We start from the raw sequence: 18,800 nt of genomic DNA, 5'->3' as shown, positions 1-18,800 counted from the left end.
TATATCATACCTTAAAGTGAGGAGAGGCACCGGCTCCTTAGAGCTCTCATTCCTGCAGATGAAAAACTGGAGACAACCAGAGGAAAACCCTTTCTTATTTGATCCCCAAAAGTCACCAACATTGGGGCGTAGGCTATAAAGCACATTTAACTTCTTCAGCCACTGTTCCTCGGCACAGACCCTCCGACTCAGGAGACACTAGTGTGAGCTTTCATGAAAAGGCCCTTCCCTCCCACCCCCAGGACCTTTATTTTCAGGCAAATAAAAATGATTTTTCTCTCTGCTCTTTTGTTGTCTCCCAGGATGGTGGTTGTTATGGTGATCTGTTCTGCAAAGCTCTGAAAACATACAATATGCTTTGTTTTGGAATTTATCGGCTGAGAGATGCTCACCTCAGCACCCCCAGCCAGTGCACGAAGAGGTGAGTATGTTTCCAATCTGCCCTCCCAAAGGCAGAGACAGAAATGCCCTCTCTTGTCTCCCACAAGGAGGGCAAAAGTCTACATGCATGTTCTCAACATGCAAATTGCTCTGCCCATATTAAATCCAGTGCTGACTTTGGTGGTGGTTATGGGAAGCTTCTTTCTTTCATTACAATAGCAAGTATAAAGACATTGTGGGGAGAATTCAAGTTTTATGGGATAGTTCCATCCATCCATCACCTAATTACACAAGTCTGAAGGAAAACGTCCTCCAGACTCCTGCTACTGGGATAATTCTGTTGGTATCTCATATAGAAATATTTCATATTGCTACTGTTTAAGGTAAATGATTCCTTTGCCCTGTCTTAGACATATATATGTATACACCTATACACACACACACACACACATATATACCTGTTGTTGTTGTCTAGTTGTTCAGTAGTGTTTGACTCTTTGCAACCCCACGGACTGTGGCTGGCCAGGCTTCTCTGTCCATGGGATTTCCCAGGCAAGAATATTGGAGTGGGTTGCCATTTCCCTCTCCAGGGGATCTTGCTGACCCAGGAACTGAACCCATGTCTTCTGCTTGGCAGGCGGATTCTTTACCACTGCACCACTGGGGACGCGCGCTCTCTCTCTCTCTCTCTCTCTCTCTCTCTCTATACACACACACACACACACACACACACACACACACACACAAGCACATATATATATATATATATTTAATTTTTATTGGAGTGTAGTTGATTTGCAATGTTGTGTTAGTTTCAGGTCCACAGCAAAGTGATTCAGTTATATATATATTCTATTTTCATGGACACATATATTTTTACTTAATGTATTTTTCAGTTGACTCACTTTTTTACTTTTATATATTTACTTTAAAGAAAACTGTATATTATTGCCTGAAGCAGAAAAAAGATTACAGTTCATGTATGCTAGTTATATTTCTCTAATACACGTTAAAGTAAATTCACAGCAGCCTAAACTTAAAAGTACATCCTAGAATTGTCAGTCAGTGTGTTTGTATGATATACCTCAGGAAACAATGCCATAGAGATAGATGAGTGTTTCTCAGACCTACTTGCAGAGTAGAATCTCCGGGGGTGCTTTTTAAAAGTACTCTGATTACTCTGACTTAACTGGTATGAAATGAAAATATGAAGTTTGAATGCCCAGAGATTATACAATAGAGCCAGAATTGAACATAATTTCTGTAGTCTAGCAGATTCTCAAAGTTAGGTGAACATGAGAATCATCTGTAAAACTTATTAAAATACAAATTGCTTGATCCCCAATGCATAGTGTCTGACTCAGTAGGACTTGAGTGGAGTTGCTTCAGAATTTGCATTTTAACAAGGACCTACTGTATAGCACAGGGAACTATATTCAATATATTATAATAACCTAAAATGGAAAAGAATCTGAAATAGAACATATATATATATAACTGAATCACTTTGCTGTATACTTTGCTGTAAATCAAGTATACATCAGCTACAAAAAAGAATTTACATTTTTAAGAAGTTCTCAGATGATGCTTATATATCTGGCCGGAGAACCACACTTTTGAGATCCATTACTAGAAATGAAATGGTGATTTTTTAGTCATATCTGATATTAATTAGGGAAAAAGGTGATCTTTGAGGAGAACAGTTAAAGCCTGAGAGACACATAGGCAGGGAGGTGTTTTATAGCTTTCCATTTGGTGAAATCATTCACCAACGTTGATTTTTAAAAGATAAAAAGGGAGAGAGAACTAAGGTTTTGCTAGATGGTGGTAAACAAAGATAGTGTGATATGGGTGTGAGATTGTTGTAAGATTCTAGGATAAGAGATGCAGGGCAGTCCTTGAAACCTCCTGCATGCACTTGTGCATCTCAGGATCAGAAGGGAACTTGATACTGTACTGAAGTGGGTATACAGACCACAGGAAGCACCATTTGTTTCTCCCTTGTCTAGCGCTAATTCAGAATCTCTGGGAGGGCTTATGGCTGACTTCCTCTGTGGAGCTAAACAGATTTTGTTCCACTACGAAGATACTGTCTCAGGCCTTGGGCTGGCTGGAATCCTCGGGTAGACCTGGTTTGGTTCAGAGAGGTGAAATCTCCACCACCTTATCCTCATTCTGTGACTTCTTTGCTCTCCACATCCAGGTATGTCATCACCAACCCCCCGTACGAGTTTGAGCTCGTGCCGACGGACCTGATCTTCTGCTTAATGCAGTTTGACCACAACGCCGGCCAGTCCCGGGCCAGCCTCTCCCATTCCTCCCACTCGTCCCAGTCCTCTAGCAAGAAGAGCTCCTCCGTCCACTCCATCCCATCCACGGCAAACCGACAGAACCGGCCCAAGTCCCGGGAGTCCCGAGACAAACAGAAGTACGTGCAGGAAGAGCGGCTCTGATGTGTGTATCCACTGCCTCCGTGTGTGAAACTGTATCTGCCACTCATTTCCCCAGTGGGTGTTTCCAACAGTAACTTCCCCCATTTTCCCCTGTAGTCCCCCCTTTTTTTTACACATATTTGCATATGTATGATAGTGTGCATGTGGTTGTCATTTTTATTCCACCACCATAAAACCCTTGAGCACAACAGCAAATAAGCAGACGGACCAAAAGTTATTTATGATTCTAGGGGAAAAATAACCCAAAGGCATGCTCCAGACATAAATAGCTCACTGCAGGAATGAGTTCACAGATGAGAAGGGAGTGCTTGTGATCCCCACGTCAGTTATGCAAAGCAAGTTTAGTTAGTGTAGAAAAGTTTATTCTGATGTATCAGTTTTATCAGGGTGCTTTGGGTTTTGATTTCGTTGTTGTTTTCCTTTCTTTCCTTCTCTTGATTTTTTTATATATACACAATAATATATATATACACACACATGTATTTGAAACAAGCAACCCAAAAGCAACGGAAACATATCTATCGATTGTTTCTACTCTCTGGGCTGAAGTATCTCAAAGCATTTCAATGTCTTTCGCCATTTGTGTAGATGGTGAAATGCACTTGCTTGTTAGAACATCAGAGATTTTTTTTAGTTACTCACCAAGGCCTTTTGTCCCTGAGCTAGCTTCCTTTGAGAGTCTATAGGAACATTTCTACCCTTACTGTGGCGGAAAGACTAGTATTCCATTCTTGGATGTATCAAATGCAAGTCATTTCATTTAAGTGAAAAGAGGTTTGATTGCATATTGTTATTCTGTCTCCTTATGCTGCCATATGAATAGCTATGTTTTTTCTCTCACTTTTGACATTTGGGATGAAAAGCCATATGTATCATAAATATCAGATGTAAGTCATTAAAAACTGCCTTCCTGGGACTTTTACATCTTTTAAAAGGTGAATTACCTACCTTATGTACAGAATAAATAATGCTCAGGAAAGAGCAAGTATTTTTCCACGCATTCTCTGGGGACCTTTTTACTCCCCTTTGTTTGATCAGCTAGGGCCCCAGTGCCACAGAGGAGCAAGGGCTGGGGCCATGGTAGAGAGAGAGGGAGATAAACCCAGCGGCAGATCATGCTTTTCTAGAAGCCAGCATGCTAAATAAATCAGAATGTAGGAGGATCAAGCCACAGTTGATTCCACAAAGACAAAAGCCAGCTTCAACTGTTGGCACAGCTGCATGATGCTGGCTGTTCCAGAGCAGAAAACCAGTGGGAGAAATTCCTCATCGTCAGTTGCTTTAACGTAGCCAATCTACTTAGGCAGGTGAATGACAGTCATAGAGAAGGACCCCTTGTCATTAACAGATGGGAGAGAAGAAAAAGAGTGTAACAGTAAGCCAAACACATTTTGGTATAATTCTTTTTTTCTTTCATTTTCTTTCTTCCTTTCTTTTTTTAAACAGTTAGTAAGCATGAGCAAAAAAGTAGAGAAATACCCTTTTTTCAATATGCAGTTTTCAGATATTTTATGCATGCAAACCATGCTTTAGGCAATGTACAGTAGTTCTTAAATATTGGCCAACTCCACCATAATCTAATTCTTGTGAGGATGGACTAGCCTTGGGCTGCTATATATATAAATATATATATTTGAAATGTTTATTTGAAAACAAATTTCAGTGAACAGCACAGGTGTTGGGGTGGGGGGAGGAAAATGTCACAGCTGTAACCATCTCTAAAAAGGTGTTTTTATGGTGAATGTTTTGGGTTTAGATTTTGAATCCCCTGTCCCCCCAAGCATGATAGTTTTGAGATCTGCTTGCTGTGTGAATTGACAAGCACTTTTACTGACGAAATAGTGAGGCTTACTCAAAATCTCCATCCCCACACCCAAGACAGGGCAAGGCGGTGTTCCAATCAGTATTCGAGTGGGCAGTCATTGTATACATGGATATTAAAAAGCCCTATGAGTGGAAGATTTTTTCAAATTATTTTTGTCCCTATGTATTGATTTATACATTACATACAACTATCTTTTTTATATATAATTATATATATACACATATATACGTATATATATGTATATGTATATATATACATACACACATATCCCTAGTTTGGGATCATGAAGAGCTATTCATGCATTCTTTGCAAAGGAGGTTATAAAGTTATGCCCTCAGAACATTTATAACTATAAGAATGTGCCAGTTAAAGTGCTCAACAGGAAATATGACAGTTTAAAAGCGTTGTAAAACTCACATAGCTTACTTCTCTCTCTAAAGTGCAACAAGGATGAATAGAATGGGCCAAGGTATGACAATTAATGGTTCTGCATGACCTAGCCACTGCTGGGGGTTTTCTTCTATAACATTGTCCTTGTGAAAACTTTTGTGAAATTAAAAAAAAAAAAGGAGTTACAAATTTTATTCTGTTATTGGTTTGTTTATTTTTATTTTTATTGTTCTGTTTGTGGGTTTATTTATTTTGTTTTGCTTTTTTTCCCCCCTCCCCACCTCCCCTCCTCTCCCCTTCCTTCTTCTCCCCCTTCCTCCACTTTCTAAATTGCTCAGTGCAATGAGGCTGTCCTGCTGCTACTGCTAGACCCCTTAGAGTTTGTTTTGGTGTTCTTGGGGTTGGGGTTGGGTAATCTGGGGGGAACTTCTCTCCATCTGGCTTGCCTTTCAATCTGCACGTGGCCTCCCTGCCCACCTTGGTACCTTGCTCCAAGTTCAAAAGCATTTTCCCATCAAGAAACCCAGCTTCCTCCACCTCCCCCCATTACCATCACCCCAACCGAGTACCCCATCAGTCTGTCCACATCTCTGTGTTTATCTTGGCAAGACCAACTAAATCAAGTGACAATGCCAAGTGATAAACTTTTCTGGAAAACATTTGCAGCTCTTCCACTTGGCAAACCTGCTTCTTGGTGAATAGTTTACCCTCCTTTCGATTTAAACCAGGAGGATTATTAACAGTTAAAAAAAAAAAAATTTTGGTCTTCTTGAAGTTGGATCAGAATGACTCCCAAATTAAAGCTGTTTAGCTATATGTAAAAACTCAATAGCCCGTACCCAGTTATCTGGGGGTTGATGATTCAGTCTCTGTATTACCTGGGTCTCTTCTCCCACCTGCCTTTCAGACATTTGTGAAATCCCAACCAGAGATTGGGCAGATAGAGAGAAGTAAATCCAAAATGCATTTTATATACAATCTGTTAGCAGCTATGATGAGATGATCTTGTGATGGGAATGGAGAGGGAACAGACTGACTTGCAATGAAATTTGGGGATGTTCTCTGGACTTCAGGCATACAACTGAAAGTTGATTATACTTGGCTAATGATATATTCAGTGATGAAAAAGGGATCATTATTACTTCTATTTTTTATGAGTCCAAACTACAATCTTGTTTTTCCTCAGTTGAATGAAGACTCTCTTCCAGTGTTTTCCATGTGACCCCCAAATTCTCATCCTTCTTTCAGGTTCTCTTAGCAAGGAGGCATTCAAGGTTTTCATGTGATACCTCTCCTCTTCCCCCTCCCCACCCAAAGAATAAGTAGGTCAGGGTGGAAAGTGAAAGGTTATTTGAAGAGAAAGTATGTGTACTTAAAGAGAACAACAGCTAGAAACTCAATTATCTGCACCATTCTAAAAGAGAAGCAATTTGTAAGCCATTCAATTCAATTTGTTTTAGGCTTTGAAAGGGGTGAAGCTTAAGTAAATGGATAGAACAGGAGGCACAGTGAAACCTCAGCCTCAACACTCAGGTGATCATGAAATCAACATCCCTAATGGCTGCTACCCAGGTCCCTTCCTGAAGCCGGTTCAAATGGATAGAGGGAGACTTGGACCCTTACAGTTAGATTTCTACCACCATGAGGAGAGGTTTCAAATTCTGAGTTTAGTCACTAAGTAGTGTCCAACTCTTTTGCGACTCCATGGACTGTAGCCCGCCAGTCTCCTCCTTCCATGGATTTCCTAGGCCAGAATACTGGAGTGGGTAGCCATTTCTTTCTCCAGGGGATCTTCCAGACCCAGGGATCGAACCCAGGTCTCCTGCATTGCAAGCAGATTCTTTACCATCTGAGCCACCAGGGAAGACCATACAGGCTATGACCCAGAACCTTACTATCAATATGTGCTCAATAAGTATTTTTGAAATGAATTGATCTTAAATATTGTTATATCTTTAGTCATTTGATAAATTATCTTCACCTCCTTGGTTTATCTTACAAAAATTCAAGGAATGCCCGTAGGTGCTTCATAGTGCTATCATGCTGTTGACACTTTCTTGGGCTGAGTACACAGCTTCTGAGAGAAGGGAACAGTCCTGTGAGTTCAGTGAGAGGAGAGACTTGACTGTGCCTTCTGCCAGCATCATCAAGATCCCAGATGACCAGAAAAACCTTTTGACTGGCTCCTCTTCAGCATGGGAAAAGCTGAAAGGTGTCTGTATCCCAATAGAGGCAATTAAATCAACCTGCCAGGTTTCTATAGCAACAGGCTCCTGAAGGAGAAAGAAGAGGGTGCAGAAACTTCAGGGACTGCAGAAGTCAAGACAGGGTAAAAAAAAAAAAAAATCAGTCTCTCAATCAGCTTCTTTCAGCCCATCACTGCTTTGTCATAAGGTGATGAAGTCGATGTGGGCACCCGTCACTAACCTGGTAGACTATGTCCCACCATGAAGTTGTACATCCATCACCTAGGGAGGTAAGAGGGATTATTCCCTGCCACTTGAAAGAGAGGAGTGAAAGTCAGTCTTTATTGAGTGTCAGGAGGGGGCAGTTGTTCTGCTTAGGGAACGGCAGCATCAGACTTACAGTTAAAAGGGGTCACACCAGAGAACTGCAAAGGAGCAAGACAGCTTTTATAAGGGAAAATTATTCTGATTCTATTGCAGTTTTCATTTCTAGCCATGCTTTGTCCATGGAAAGGAAAGGAGACAGTAGGGGTGGGTGGGGTCCACTGGGGCCTTGGGGTCTGCTGGGCAGAGGGCGAAGGCCAGACTAGCTCTCAGAAGCTCTCACACAGTATTACCTTTGAAGGATTGAGCTCTTTGTTAGCTCTTACTGTTCTCAACTATTATCTCTATCCAAATGGAATCTTTCCTTTTCAAACCCGTTCTGTTTCAACCTCAGCTAGTGGTATAGCAAGAAAAGGCCCAATTATTCCAAATACCTTTGCTGTATCATCATCTCCCTTTTCTTGTGCTCTTCTCTTGGGAGTGTTAAGAGAAAAGGCCAGATCCCACAGCACTGACAACCCACAGCACCAGAAAACCCAGCAGTTATGTCAGCCCAGATCACAAGCCCTTCTCTGCCATAGCCCACTCCTCTGGGATCCTTCATGGCTGGAGGAAGTCCTGACCCTTATTCTAGACCTTCGAAGGTCAGTGATGAAAGTAGCAACGGAAGACATGGATGTCTTGCAGGTGGGGTAGGGCCCCTGCCAAGTTGAAAGCCAATATTTCAAAGACACAAGTACCACTGAAAGTCGTCACCCCTTCCTTTCCTCCTCTTCCTAAGGAGGGATATCCAGTCAAATCCTTCTTCACCATCTCTGCTGCCACAATCCCCATTCTTCTGGCCAGCCCCCAGGTTTACACACCTCAGTTCTCCACCCCTAGTTCATCTGTAATCACACCAAAAGGTATCACCTATTCTTATGTCCTTTGGCACTGAGAGTACTCATAATCATGCTAACCTTATGCATGGTTAACTAACCGTAACTAAAATCTAACACACTCCAAGTGCTTACCATGAGTCAGACACTCTTCTAAGCACTTTATGTATATTAACTTATTCAGTTCTCCAGAGAACCTCAGATGTAGATGCAGTTAGTATTCCCATCTGAAAGATACAGGATTCAAGGGACAGATTTGTTTGAAGTCACCCAGCCAGGAAGTACCAGAGAGGTGTTTAAAACTAAAGTCCATGAACTTTATGCTCTAATGCCCCCTAATATATTACCAACAATACTGATAGCCTTAACAGCTCACATTGATGTATCATGTATGTAGATAAATGCTTCATGGACACTAACCCCTTTCATCCAGACAACACCATTAGAAAGACCATTAGCCTCATTTTACAGAAGAGAAACTGAAGTTAAGATAAATTATGTAACAACTCACTCAGAGCCAGGAATTAGTATGTGAGAGAGCCAGACGCTCTCACAGTAGCCAGACAGTAGGTAAGACCCTTGGCCTTACGTACTGTCCTATGCCATCTCCTTGGTGCAGTGGATGGCTTGTGGCCTCTCTGGTCTTGATAGCTGATGCCTCCCAGTGGCAGTGTCCTGACTCTCTGCAGTTATTTTCTGGGTTTGATCTTATTCCACCAGCCTACTTGTCACAGACTGAAATGCCACTCCTTCCTTGACTTGAGGCACGTCACACATTCTACTCACAGTGATGGAACCATGTATCACATCTTCAAGAACTTATTAACAAATGAATTTCTTTTTCTTTGGTAGGGAGGAGGGCCTCAAAACCAGATCATTGCCCTTCTCATTCTAGGGATAAAAATAAAGCCCCCAGAAGTCTTTCTGGCTTGTGGGGTGTGACAGGGAGAGGAGACCAGCTCAGGGCTTTGGACTGACCTTGGACCACTCCAACACTCACTTGAATTCCTTCCCTGAGTACTCTTCCTTATGGCCAGTTTTGTAAGCGCCCAGTGATGCAGCTCCTTCTTTGGAAGGCAAAGTTCGATAACCCAAAGTATCATTGTCGTAGCAAGGCTCTCTCCATTGGAGCAGAATGACTGACAGTCATTACAGTGTGGTTCCTGTCAAGCCTTTTGGGAGAGGCACCTTTGCCCCTACCCATTTTAGCCTTCATCTGTTTCCATTTCTTCAACATCTTATCTAACCAAGTCTCCAACAACACAGTTGTTTATATCTTACAAGGCACCTGAATTAAAAAGCCTGTTTCTCAGGCTCATCACCAGGATATGCTTTAAAACAACTCCTTTCTGTGCAGAAGCTGAATGGTCAACACAGGGATGACTCTGCTTAGATTATTTTTATGGCAAGAAATGTAAAAGGAAAGAGAGAAAGGCACTTAAATGGGGAAATAATGCTCTCTTTCTTACAGACAGCAGAAGGAAATTGATACTCTCTCTGCCGTGAAAGGTCAAAATGCCAACTTTGAGTTGAACTGTAAAGACTAAATTCTGAACAATTATTCTCTGCAGCAGTTGTAAAAATTTCAGCAAATTGCAGCTGTCTTAGGTCTTTCACCCAGAAGACCTACTCGTTTCCATCAGCAGAGTTCACTCTCCCTTCCAACCTGGCATGTCCAACCTAGCACTAAATCCTTTTGCAAAATCAGTCCGCAGAAGGGTACAGCCAAAACCAAGAGCAGCTCAGGCAAACAGCACAGACACTGGGTTCAGCTCTTCTGAAAATCATCCTTATACGTAAACCATTGGAAAAAGTCATAGTTTGAAATTGTTTCATCGGCCTGGCAATGCTTTTAAAACATGATAACCATCATACTTTACTCCTCTCTGAAAGGTTAGTTTAATCGTAGATCACAAAAAAATTGGTTTCCACAAATGCGTAATGGTTCACTATGTCACACTTGAACTAAATGGTTTTTTAAATGGAGCTGAAATTATTTTGATGTGTACACAGTCCCGGATTTCTATACAACCTTTTTTAACCAGCCCATCAGGAACCTTGCCTCTAAAGCCTCATTAATAATTCAGATGTGCTGATGACTTTAAAAGATCTATGGAACTGAAGCTTAGGAGGGAAAAAAAAAAAAAAAAAACTCTGCTTGACAAAAAGATAAATGAATGTAGAAAGAAGCTGTAGGAGTCTGGCAAGCTGTAGATCATCTCAGAACAGATTGTAACTTTATCATTCTGTCAGGGGGAATAATTTAAAGCACTTAATCAGTTAGCTTCACTGTGAGGATGTAGCATTATGAATTCCTATCGTCCAATCTGTTCAAATCAAAGTGAACTTAATTATAATAGGTGAGAGAGCCAGTGCAGGAAGGAGAGGGGGTGGAGAATGATGCAAGAGGCAGGAAGTTTCCTGAGGAGGGGGTACACCGAGCTGCTGAACAAAGGACAGTGAGTGAGCTTTCTCAAGGCTCAACTTAGTTTAGTGTCTACGCTGGGGACCCAGGGCCCTGGACACAGCAAGAGGAAGCATGGGCCAAGGAGAGACAAGCAGAGTGGTCATAACCTGATCGTAGGTGTCGGATCTATAAATCATTAGCCATAAAGGGACACATACGCATGGTCCTCTATCAGGATCAAGCCAGGTGAGCAATTTTGTTAACATATCCAGCCATATGGATATCCAGCCATATCCAACAGTTATGAACTGTTCTGAAAGACAGAAGAAGAGGCCAGAGAGGCCGTCGTTTCTATAGCAGTGGGCGTGCTTGAAAGCTTTTTCCTTTTTCTTTGCTTTTCCTAAAAGCCGCTAAAATGAGGCATATGATTCTCAAGTTAGAATGCACTGTTTGCCCCAGTTCCTTTGTATCTATGCCCGTGGCTGATTTCCCAGAATATTCCAGTGTAAAAAGGTAGGGACAAGGGCTGAGTCTTGTGAAATAATACTAGCTGCCAGGAGGATGCTAGGCCATCGCATCCTCACCCCAGCCTCTGAGTGCCCTGACTCAGCATTCTCTTCTGCCATCTCTGGATCTAGGGTGAGAATGAAATGCCAAGACTCTGTCAAGCTCCCTTGTTGACAGCTTGGGTGATTATAGTCGGTTAAGATAGTGCCACTAGGAATTCTTTTCATAACTTCATACCAAGAGAGTTTTATTGAAATTACAGCCATTTCAAAAGCCTTTTAAAACATTGGTTGCTAATCTAATGTTTCACCCTCACTGGCCAGCAAAAATCTGTGGGCTTACTTTAAGACTCCCAAAACTGGCTTCAAAAGAAATAAAGGAGTGTTGTAACGGAGATATACCTTTAAGTGAGCTTGTACAAGCAAAGCCAATTAAAGGCTGGGAAGAGGAAACCCTGCAGCAGATTCTAGATCTCCTAATCTGTGGAAGGGACAGTGTCCCTTCATCTCCACTCAAATCAATGGATGCACAAGGCTTTCTTTAGGTGCAACACCCATGCCTAATACTTGTTATATGCGTCATCTCCTCACCACCAAAGCTTTTCAGGCCACCAAAGGAACCCCAGAGAACACTGCCAGAGTTAATCTTCCAACCCCTCTTTATTCTCTGAAGTCCACGCCTGGTGCCTCCAGGTCCCAATAGCCCGTTGGTTCATCACTTGCTACAGGCAGCAGAGGTATGTTTCAGGTTCTGGGGTTCTCCCTACACTGTGCCGTCTCTTTAGCAATTACTCACTGTCAGCTTCTCTCGATTACCTTTTTGCATTTTTCAATGAACTTTCCAAAATCTTTGGCCTAGGACTAATTAAGCTTCTAATTTTTCCTTCTTGTTCTCTATCCGTTTTGCCCTTTAGCAGAAAAGAAATGGTTTACAGATGAACCGGATAATGCCTATCCCAGAAACATTCAAATCAAGCCCATGAGTACCCACATGGCTAACCAGATCAACCAATATAAATCCACAAGCAGCTTGATTCCACCAATCAGAGAAGTTGAAGATGAATGTTGACTCCCAGGAGACCAGAACTATTTTTTTTAAAGCCTGACAAACTTCATAAATGGTGACGTGACTTTTCTTCCTCTTAACATGCTGAATCACTGGTGGAAATGTTAGGATAAGCAAGAATTGCAAGAAAAATAGACAGATCTTTCTCCTTGTCTGCCTTGAATATTGCTTCCATGTATTTTGGAAAAGAAAATGATTTCATTTATAAATGAACATACTAAAATAGTCCTGTATAGCCTCTAGCATTTTAAATTATTTTTATTTATTAGAAAGAAAATATATTTTTTCTTTTTTTCTCATTGTCAAATATCTTCCCTATATCTAACGATGCAAAATCAAAACGCCTAAGTGGCCAGACTCCTTAACGCATATTTCTCTTCTTTATCTCTTTCTTTAAGGAGAGTGATGGTCACCACCACAATTAATTGTAATTAAGGAAACTGGATTATTAAGGCAATTTTAAAATGGCCCAATAATGTAAACATGTATTTTAGTAAATTAAAAAAAAAAAAAAGACAAAAGGGGGCAGGTGAATTTCCTGGATGGATGTGTATTTTGGCTACACTGACACCAGCTCTTAATAAATGGAAACACTTATTTTCACATTCAAAAGTCATATTTTTGTAGTTTTAGTTTTCATCCTGTATTTCTTATCCAAATTTTGTTCGTATATTTAAAGGGAAGACCTTCTTGCAGCTTTTCTACAAATGCCAGATCGGGTTTACCCTGTCAACTAACAGTACCAGGAGGGTTGTGAGCATGCCTGGGATGTGGAAGTTGAGGACCAGATGCACAGAAGACATTTCTCTGCTTGTTGTTCCAATGGCGGGGACTCCTACGTGCTGTTATGCTTCTCATATCATATCTCCAAACCAACCAAGCAAGTAATTTCAACTTTGGTAAGGTCTGGTGGACTCTCCCCATCTCCCAGGTCCAGGGCTTTTAGCCTGAAAGTTTGTAAACATCAATTAATAGTTCTACTTAACAATAGGATGGGATAACACATGTATGCGATTCACTGAGTTTTTGTGTAAAAGCCAGAAAAGTTTCATGATCCAGGAGACAACTTTTGCCCAGATCTAAATTTTGCAGGCTTTCCTTTAGTTGCTGGCACAAAACACAAAACTTGTAACAGCAACCTAAAAAATATTAGCTCAAGGACAGCTACGAATACACTTAATACAGGCTATTAGAAAAGGCCTTTGAAAATTACCAGTGATGAGATTTTATGTATCAGCCACTTCAAACTGTGGTCAAAAAAGATTTCTCTAGCCATCAGACACAATTCTGATGTGTCTGAGCTCTGATGTTTGCATGCTCAGTGTCACAGCATCCCAGCAATTATTCCATTTCAAATGATTTTCAACTTCAAAACGATAAATCTTTGATAGAATCATCAGGGTCTCTGGAGCAGCATGAAGTATGATTTTTATTTTCTTAAAAATGTTAATTGTGGACACTCAAAAGAGAAAAAAACTAACTAACCAAAATATCCCCCCAAAGTCCCATGCGATCTCTTCCATTAGGCCATGACCCCATGGTACATAGTATGTTACTGCAAATCAGATCAGAGCCAAGCAATGAAACCATCATGAAAACATGTCCACTAAGTACTCCAATTACCACCATAGGCAAAATGAGCTTCCAACTCTGTCCGGTCCCTGCAGAGCCAATGTCGTGTTTCCACCTTGTAGGCGTCGTCCTGAAGTGACTTGTCAGACTGTGGTTACCCTGTCGTCACATTTTGTAGAATTAGTTCTATAAAAGTATTGTGAATATAATGTATGTCCAATTGGATTGTTTAAAAACTACTTATAACCAATCACTAGTCTACTCAGCAGACTAAAATGATGTCAGCTGTCTCTATTCAGGCTTATACACATTTATTGGTTTCCAACAGAAGTTAAATGGGTTTGTGGGGGTGAATCCCTTGCTAAGATTTAACAACTTTTCTGAAAGCTAGGCCTTCTTCTATTATACATAATAATTTTGCATTGGGGTCACTTCATATACATTCTTAGTACATCGACCCACGCTCTTCTTTCCTTCATGAACCCTAGTGGGTTACTGATAACTTGATAACCATTTCTGAATTTGTCTTAACTATTTGATCTCCTCTGGCAGGCAGTGATGGCCACCACCTCAATGTCCTTCCATTAGAGAATGTTAGGCCACAATGCCCCATGCCCGCTGCTCTCTCTTCCCCATCTCTGCAAACTGAGGGACAATGGAAACGCAAGTACAAACTCCATGCTCTTTACAGCTAGAGGTTTGAAGATAAACTTTTTTTTTTTTTTAATCAAAATGGCAAAGATAGCTTCCTAAAGCAAAGGGCTCCCCTTCAAAAACCAGTTGGCAAGAATCCATTTCCTTCTAAGGTAGAGCAAAGTCATTCTGTTTTGCCTTTGTTAATAATGAATTGTTAGGGGCCAGAAAACACAGCTATGCATTTTTTTAAAAAGGAAATCTATAAAATGGTTGGTTGTTGGCTCCTTTGGCAAAAACTCATACCTGGTAGATGGAAAGTGAAACGAGAATAGAAACAAGATCATAAGATCATTGAAGGGCTTGGAGGAATGCCAGAGCTTCTTGGTTTGTTTCTGTTTGTTGAGCTATCTGGCCTGAAGGAAGTCCTCACCACCCTCTGACAGACCCCTCTTCCTGGCTACATTCAGCATAGACCAATGATGGCTATCATTGGTGTAGTCTGTGTTATAAGGCTCTGATGTCCCATCCCACTTTAGGATTCCAGAAAAGCCATTTTCCTAAATTAATAACTCAAGTGCTTTGGGAATCAGACTCTCCAACAAGCTATTGAAAAAGCAGAAAGCACCTACTTATCAAAGCATCATCATCATCTTTTTCATTAACATAACTCTTATTTTCATCTGAGCAATTTTGTATTTTAAAATAGTCTTGAGCCAAGATAAAACATCTTCAGTAAAAGTGGTTGTGACTAAGGCATACAGGGAACACCCAGAAGCTCTTTCCTTCCAAAGCTTGGGGCATCTTATGATGTACTTTGTAAAAAATTTAATTGAGGGCTTTAAACAAACAGGGAATTAGAACTGTTTGGTTAGGGTTAGAAGGGAAGAAAGTGAGAAAGCATAATAACATTGGGGATGTTTTCATGTCTAAAAGCAAAAGAGTCCAAGTTTCCTACTTAAGTTTTAATTATGATGGTTCAACAAGCTACATCTGCAGATAACTAGCTCTACACTTAGGAAATGTTCTTGAAACTCTCTGAGTCTCAGTGACCTCATTTGTAAATGAAAGTGATTCATCTAGATGACTCCTAAGGTCCTTTTCAGATCTGAGAGGATGTGATCTGAGTTAAAAGTGGGAACATGGAGAAAACCCCGTTCTGTCCTTCCTGCAGCATTGCCCAAGCAGTGCTCCTGAGGGTGGCGCCTCTTCTGCTCTGGGCACATGGTAGTTAGATTTGTTCCTCTGCTTTACATTTCGGAATCTCTTTAGGGTCAAAATACAAATTTCAAATTTTAAAGCCACCTGAGTCACTTTGATGTGATTTTTCTATGTATTCCTAGGATTTTATTCTCAATTTCATCCCAGCCTACCTTTTTTATTGGCTCAATTTCTATCAATCCCTTCCTCTCTAACCCATATCTCCAACATGTAGTTAGAGGCTCACAACTCCCAGATTCTGGATATGAATCTAGGCACTAGGAAGTTACTAGTCTTAGTTCTTACTTCATTTCCTGTCCTCTGTTTATTTGATTTTTTTTCCCCCTCTCATTAGTAAACCAGCTATTTCTTTCTACATTTCTAACATTTATCTACCATTCTTCTTTGTCAAAAAGAATCTCAGTTAAAAAAGAAGAAACAAAAGGAGGCAGAGGGGAAGAAAGACAGAAAAAAATACAAACCAACTGGGATGTGAGTCACCTTACCTTATAAGTGACTAAACCAATCATTCAAATTGGACACGGTATTCCACTGCAGAATCTGTCCATTCTCTATGGAAGCAGAGGGAAACTAAGATGAGACTTCAGAGAAGGCACTAGAAACTAACTTATCTTCAGGGCCAAGCTAAGATGTTGAGGCTTCATCCAGAAAGTCATAGAAGGTCACTGAGTGTTTTAAACAAAGAGTGATGAATTGAACTTGTGCGAAAATGAACCTGTGCATTTTTAGATCGTATGTTTTGAGAAGTCAGTACTTCCTGGAAGTCATCAAGGGCAAATATACAGGGCTGAACATTTTCTCAGCAGCATGGAGTTCTCAAAGTCAAAGACTCCAACTCAAACAAACTCCAAGTGAAAACTCAGCATGTGAAGTCCTACCTTCCTCAAATACGTGTTACCGACACTCATAGCTGTAGAAGTCCCACTGGTAGTATATAGAGGTTGGTTTGAGGGCTGGGAGTTGGGGCAATGGTTGTGAATCTAGAAATGATCCTTTGTAAAGGGACACTTAATTTGGACCTCAATACAAGAAACTTGTGGAGGAACAGGAAAGATTGTAGGCAGCTGAGAACTGTTGTATTAATTAGTTCAGAGTGGAAGAAGCTGAGCGTTATCTATAAAGGCAGGTCTGGCAGTCGAAAGGCATGGAGGAAAATGGAGCTGGGGAGGGGGTCGCGGCAGGTCCTGTGGGATCTGGACGTCAGAGGCACAGAGGTACGTACACAGTGTGGCTGGGTCTCTAAAGGAGGAAGGGTGGGTGTGGAGGATTTTTTGAAGGCAGCAGAATGTGGCAATGGCAACTGTACTTTTACGGGCTAAAAGGAAAAAAAAAAAAGAAGAAGCTGCTGGGAAAGGAGATCTCAGGTACCCCAGAATCAGGAAAAGGGAAACTAATTGAGATGGAAACGTTAAGAGAAAGGGAGGGTGGGTCATATATGAGGCTGGAAATGAAAGAGATGGTGACTTGGAAGTAAGAAGGAAAAGGACTCCCTTGAAGAGGGCAGGGACATCGCTTGTTTAACTGTGGAGTTTGTCAGGATGCCTGGCTCTGGCAGGCAGTCGGGTTCTGCTCCATGTTACTTTGGATGCTGTAGGCAAGGAAGGTTGCACAGGACTTTTAGGCCACTGGAACTCTTCCCAGAGAGGGACCCAAAGAGAGGGATCCTGAGCTGTGCTTTTTCTTTCGCCTCCCTGTGCTTGTCATTCCATCGTTCCCCATTCCCACATCCTGGCGGCTTTGGTGTCAGCGTTGCTAAAACAGACACGACAGTCTGTTGCTTTAGTGGCTTTTCTGGATATACAGCATGAGGAGAGAGGGTTTTTGACTCAGTGAAGCCAACCTTAATTTCTAGGTAGGTTTCAGATTTAAAAAGCTTTCCTTTGGTCTATTTATCCCCTTGAGGACATCTGTGTTTCTTCTCCTCCACCTTGCTATTTGGCAGAGCAGGGACAGAAGTAACACCAAAGGTCTCCAGTGTGCCTGCCTTGGGAGGCATGCCTGGGCCCGCTGCTCAGAATCTTAGATGGAAATGTACACATGGCACCGACATGTGCCTGCTAGAGCAAACCGGAGCGGCTGTCAGGTGGGATTCAGGGTCAGTGGGAGGAGGTAGCCAACAGGTAGGGGAGCCCCACCAAGGTTGACGGGGCCCCATTTCCAAAGCACCCCATCCCCCCGCCCCAGAGCAGCCTGCCCCCCTCCCTTCCTTGCACTGAGTACAGCCTGACACATTCGACCAGAACTGCAACATTTCAAACATAAACCAAGGTCTGCCTGGAAATCCTAATTAAAAACGTTCCATTCCCAGGTGGCACACTCACATCCTGTGTAAAACTTCTGGCTCACATCCCACCCCCCAGATGCTGAAAAGTAACCGTCCCTCACTTAACACCAAAACCTGCACTCAACGTTTCTTCAGGGGATAAAGGGAAAAAAAAAAGTATGCTTACACAGAGGTCAGCCTACTCGTTCATTAAGGAAAAAGAGCGTGGCTTATTCATCTGTCTTTCAAACGTTTGATCGTTGGCATGATGATGATGGCGGATTACTAGGACCTAACCAAATCAGAGGAGAGACTAAATGCTGGTGCTCTGAAATGATCTACCCTGTCATCTGTAACAACCAGTGATAACTCTCTTGTCTTGTAAAAAGGGTTTGTACATAACTTGTACATGGTTTCATTTTGTATTTTTCGCAGATTAAAAATTTATGTATTTGTGTTCTAAATCGGTGAGTGTGCCTTTTGTCTCCAGCAGCCACACTTCATGGGCGGGGCGGGGGAGGGGAGAGTGGAGTCTGTGGGTCCCCATCAGGCTGCTGTGCCTCTCTTTGGTGACGGCAGAGTTGTGGACAGATCGGAGCCATGGGAATGCCCTTCCATTGCCTTTGCAACTTCAAGTGCAAACAGAGCCCTGCATCTCCAAGGAGACTGTCAATAGGTACCAGCCCAAGACAGCA

The 18,800-nt window shown here is 41.7% G+C and overlaps 1 protein-coding gene across 15 annotated transcripts in view; it reads left to right on the top strand.

Annotated features, from left to right (window-relative positions):
* KCNMA1 (potassium calcium-activated channel subfamily M alpha 1) overlaps positions 1–18,569 on the top strand; it is a 777,298-nt gene extending 758,729 nt beyond the window's left edge. For 5 of the 15 annotated variants that reach the window (XM_024986559.2, XM_059882447.1, XM_024986557.2 and 2 more), the window contains 3 exons: positions 303–421; positions 2,585–2,809; positions 12,265–18,569. In XM_024986559.2, the coding sequence (XP_024842327.1) occupies positions 303–421; positions 2,585–2,809; positions 12,265–12,289 (369 nt within the window). In that variant the 3' untranslated portion in view covers positions 12,290–18,569. 15 annotated transcript variants of the gene reach the window in all.
* The last annotated feature ends 231 nt before the right edge of the window (positions 18,570–18,800 follow it).

This window comes from Bos taurus, chromosome 28, assembly GCF_002263795.3.
Source record: "Bos taurus isolate L1 Dominette 01449 registration number 42190680 breed Hereford chromosome 28, ARS-UCD2.0, whole genome shotgun sequence".
Classification (NCBI taxonomy): Eukaryota; Metazoa; Chordata; class Mammalia; order Artiodactyla; family Bovidae; genus Bos; species Bos taurus.
This window is presented reverse-complemented; position numbering and strand designations above follow the sequence as displayed.